The sequence below is a fragment of the Myotis brandtii genome, unplaced genomic scaffold (genome assembly GCF_000412655.1).
Source record: "Myotis brandtii unplaced genomic scaffold, ASM41265v1 scaffold185, whole genome shotgun sequence".
Classification (NCBI taxonomy): domain Eukaryota; kingdom Metazoa; phylum Chordata; class Mammalia; order Chiroptera; family Vespertilionidae; genus Myotis; species Myotis brandtii.
Genome location: NW_005356870.1, coordinates 5144762 through 5149809, shown reverse-complemented (window position 1 = coordinate 5149809; position 5048 = coordinate 5144762). Strand labels below are relative to the sequence as shown.

At 43.4% G+C, this 5048-nt stretch overlaps 1 protein-coding gene across 1 annotated transcript; it reads left to right on the top strand.

Annotated features, from left to right (window-relative positions):
• The first annotated feature begins 4274 nt into the window (after positions 1 to 4274).
• On the top strand, positions 4275 to 4738 carry LOC102256575 (HIG1 domain family member 1A, mitochondrial-like). The gene is made up of 2 exons (XM_005864089.2): positions 4275 to 4534; positions 4689 to 4738. The coding sequence occupies exons 1-2, from the start codon at positions 4303 to 4305 to the stop codon at positions 4736 to 4738; spliced, it is 282 nt and encodes a 93-aa protein (XP_005864151.1). The 5' UTR covers positions 4275 to 4302.
• The last annotated feature ends 310 nt before the right edge of the window (positions 4739 to 5048 follow it).

The following is a 5048-nucleotide window of genomic DNA, read 5'->3' as shown; positions in this document are numbered from 1 at the left end:
TTATGCATGTTCAAAGAAGGCAAAGATCACATCTTGTTGAGGGTGGGCTGAGGACAGAGAAGGGCCTTTTGGGGAGAGATCCCATTTGAGTTGGAGCTTAAAGTACCATCATCACAGATGGGCTAAGGAAGGCACTTCATATATAGAAAACCTTGTGAGCCAAATAATGAATATAGACAGTATTGGGGGGGAGGGGGCGGTCATTGAATAGTCTATTTTAAGGCTCAAAGGTGGGTTAGGGTTAGTGTTTGGAGGGCCTCTGAACTAAAGAATTTGGATTTAATTTTTCAGAAGTGGGCAGTCCTTAAAAAGCCCTGGGACAGAGTGACCATATTGGACAGACTGAAGCCAGGGGAGATTGGAGTCATGGGTTCCTGTCAAGAGGTAGGAGGTCATGAAATATTTACAAGTCCAAAAAGTTAGAAACAACCTGTATTAGCTTCCCATGGCTGCTGTAACAAATGACCACAACCTTTGTGACTTAAAACAGCAGACATTGATTGTCTTACAGATGTGGAGGTCAGAAGTCCAAACTCTGTTACACTGGGCCAAAATCCAGGTGGCTCTATAGGAAAATTTGTTTCCTTGTCTTTTTCAGTGTCTAGATCTGCATTTTTGGCTCTTGGCAACTTCTGAAATAAACATATGTTATTTTTGTAGTTAAAATAGAGAGGGGAGAAGTCAACGAGGGCCAGAAATAGGGCTGTGAAGATGAAAAGGGAGGGACTGATGTGAGATGAAATGCAGAGATTTCCAACCCATAGGACATCAGGAACAATGGAGAATGCCTGACCACTCCCAGGCTTGCAAGGCATGGCTAGGCTGCTAGCAGACATCTGGGCCAGAGAATTGGAGAAGATGAGGTTTCTTTCAGGTGTGTTTGTCCTTTTAGGCAAGTCCACTAGTGCTTGACTTTCATGCTGTGTAACATGAAACTTCTAGAAAATCTGTCTAGTCACTGGGAGGAAATATCCTTTTATAGAACCAAGACCCTTCAGCAGTTCTGGGTTTCCACTTGAAGGCCTCTCTGTGTCTGCATTCACAGAGCCTTGATTTTGGAGTCTGGCTCTAATGAGATGTGGCAATGCCTTCACTCTGGCTTCTTGTCAGCCTCGACAGCACTGAGATCAATCCCCTGGGAAGCTTGAAGGTGGAAGTATCTCACTGGGACCAGGCCAGGAACCTTCCCTACTGTCAGAGGCACAGCTTCTACTCTGGCCAGGCTGGAACCTACTACCCCACCTTCTATAGCCCCTCCTCCAGAAACAGTAGTTGAGGAAGTGAGTTGGTCAACATAGGCCTTTGGAGAGAGGCCAGAAAGGGGAGTGAGAGTAGGGGGCCTGCATGTGCAGAGTGCCCATTCCTGATCATAATGGAAAACCTGTGTGCAAAAAGAGCTCTAGACGGAAAAGCAGGAGGCTAGATCCTTTCATGGCTGCTAGCTCGCACAAGTAACCTGTGAGAGGCCCTTCCCTCTCTGGACCTCCTTTGGACTGGGTTTTCCCAGCTCTCTCTTGAGTCCAGTGTTCTGGCCACTAAGTGGGGCTCCTCTGGAGATTAAAAGATAAACATTTGTGGCCACTTCTCAAAGCGTACTTTGGTTTGCTGACTAATGGCCCCCAACTATCCCAGAAGCCTATAAATGTTATCTTTTTTGGAAAAAGGGATCTTTAGAGATGTAATGAAGGATCTTGGGGCGGAGGAGTTATCCTGGATTACCCAGGTGGGCCCTAAATGCCATCATAAACGTCTTCCTGAGGGAGAGACAGAGGAAAATTTTACTCACACACAAGCACGTGCGTGCTCACACACAGGTGAAGGCAGTGTGAAGATTGAGCAGGGAGTGATTTAGAGATGTTGGCCCTGCAGACTGAAGTGATGTGGCCACAAGCCAAGGAACGCCAGTGGCCATGCAAAACTAGAAGAGGCAAAGCACAGATTCTCCCCTAGGTCCTCTGGAGGAAGTGCCGCCTGCTGAAGCCTTGCTTTGGCCGGTGATACTGATTTCAGACTCTGGCCTCCAGACCTGTGAGCAGACAAATTTCTGTTGTTTTAAAACTCCAAGTTTGTGGTACTTTGAAGTCATAGGAAACGAATACCGAGTGCAAGGTCACCTTGGGCCTATGCGTTTTGGTAGTACTTACTATGTCCTTGACAGGTCCTCCTGACACACCCTGCATTTTGTCAGGCTCGCCCTGGGACTCTTCTATTGAAAAACTCCTACTCTGGGCACCTGTTGTGGAAAAGGCAAGGAGAAAGTCAAAAGACCCACATAGCTTTGAGCAAATCAGTCCATTTATCTGAACAATGGTCCCCCAATATGATAAGAGCAGGGACTCAATTTCATTCCTCTTTGTTCCTTAGTGACTGGAATAGTGTGAGGCACATCCATGGTACACACTCAATATTTGTTGACTAAATAATATGGAAATTACTATTACCCTTCCCTGCCTACCTCACTGAGTTGTTTATTGTGGGGCCTAGATTAGACATTTTAGAAAGTATTTTAAAAGTTGCAATGCAATGAACCAAAGTTAGGTATGACTAACTGAGAGATGTATGTCTCTTTAAATTTGGTTACTTGAAATGATCAAGTTACAGCAAGAATCTGGCTGGCTAGAACCCACATCTCCTATGTACAGGTAAGGTTAATATGCAGACAGAGACATGAACCACATTTCTAAATGTTTAATTTGCTTCAAAATAAATTAGCTAACCAGGAATAGCTACTGTTGTTTAAGCAAGTGGTGGCCATTTAATTAACTTAATTACTCAAACCTATGATTGGATTACATTTAGAAGTTAGATAAAGAGAAAAAATGGGAATAGGATGAAGAGAGAATTGAGTTTTTATTAAACACTTGATTTGTGGACATTCATGCTAGACTATTGCTGGATATAAGACATAACAGGTCATCTCAGGAACCAACGCTCCACCCTCACCCCAAGATTCCCTGGGGTGCTGTTGTCTTGATGCTGTTTGTACGCAGCTCTATTGTCTGCAAGAATGAGTGAAATAATGAAGAGATTAACAAGACCAGAATGAGTCTGCAAAATGGAAAACCCAGGAGGAAGGAAATGACCTCTTAAGAGGAAGAAAATTATCTTAAAATCGGGAATAAGTGTAAAGTTTAGAATATTCTACTCAAAGTTCTCTCTGCTCTTATTGCTTGTTAAGGAGGCTGGGAGGGACTATGGGAGAAAGTCAGTGTTTTTTGCTGAGTAGCCTCATAGGTGGGTTACAACTAAAAGAGAGGCAAAACTAGGCTTAAAGTGGCCTTCCCAGGGTCCCAAATGGTATTGCTGCAGCAGTTCCTGGCACCAAACCAGAGAGCTCCATAGGCCTGTAGAAGATAAAGCCCTGGAGGAACGAACATCCAGCGACTGGTGGGCAGGGTCTGGGTTATTTGTCACCCTGCCTGAGACATACACCAATCATGGATGCCGTGGATACAAAGCAACAGATGTGGGCTTCAGGAGAAGGTGAAAGATTTGAGGGATGCTTCTAGCGCTTAGAGATTAGAGATAATCTCTGGGATGATTAGAGATAATGAACAGATCCAGGAGAAGATGGGAGAAATAATCCAAGAGAAGAGACAAAAAGAAATGAGTCCAAGGAGATAGAGATGCAATTCAGTGCTACACGTTTGCTGAGAGTAGGGGAAGGTGCCAGCAGGAAAGAAAAGACAGGAAACTCTGCCCCAGCAGACACCATGATATTAAAGACCATGGAGACAAATACACTGCACAAATGAAATTTGGGGGTTCCTCATTCCCAAAGACCCCTTTCCAAGAGCCTAAAAAGGACACTGACAGTGTATTTCTATGATTATATGATTGGTAAAAATTTCATGGGGGGGAATGTTTTAATTGAAATTAGTTAGAGTTGATGACTCTCTTTATTCCAACATCCCCTTGCCCTACTTAACCCATTTATCAGTTGGCCTTGGAATGTCCAGGGCCCTTTTGGAGACCTGGCTAAAGAGAGTTTGACTGGGGGATACATTTAGTCTGGGTCTAGTGGGGTATATTAATATGGTTTTCAGTCATTTCCATGAATAGTCATTTCACGTAGGAATGCCTTTCAGGAATATACCTACTACTAAGTGTGCTGATTTACCCAACATCATAAGATGAAGATGCACGGCCAGAGATCACATCTGGATATGAAAGAGTTCTCCAGTGGGAGGACAGGAAAGGATCAGGATAGCGGAGAATAAATAAATGTCTAAATGTTTGGAGTCAGAGAAGCCGGCTGGAGTTTGACAGGTCCTGTTGGGTTTGGAAGATTCTTCAATCAGTATGTCAACCAACACAGATGTTTCTCTTTCTTCATATGATGAAGGTCAGGGATCTAAATTTATCCGAAAAGCTAGAGAGGCACCATTTGTCCCTATTGGGATGGCAGGTTTTGCAGCAATCATTGCATATGGATTATATAAATTGAAGAACGGGGGAAATACTAAAATGTCCCTTCACCTGACCCACATGCATGTGGCAGCCCAAGGTTTTGTTGCGGGAGCCATGACTCTTGGTTATAAAGGAAGAAAGACAGTCCTGTCCATCACTGAGTTTATAATTTCACTGAAGAGCCTAGACATGCACAGGGTTGGAAGTAAGACCCATTATCTGGACGAGACCTATGATTGCTGTTTTATTGACTTGAAGATAAAAAATATTTTTTAAATGTATGGGCTATGCCATGTGTAAGGCATTCTGGGCAAAACCTAACCCATAGAAGAAGAGGAGCTGTCTTGGTCTTCCTAGTGGTGTTTGCTATAGTTAGACATCTCATATTGAGGTTATATGTTTATTTTGAAAATAAATCATTTGATTTATGTTAATTTGAATATTGGCTTCCTTTTTTGCAGGCTTGATTTGCCAGGTGACTAAATTACTAGTGACTAGTTCACTAGCTAGGTCATTCAGGGGAGTCGGGTTAGCACGTAAGAAACATGTCACTTTTAAATGCACTTGGTAGTGGTGAAATGTCCACCTTGTTAAACTCTTCTGGTGAAATTAGTTCTCAGCAAGAACAACATGCCAAT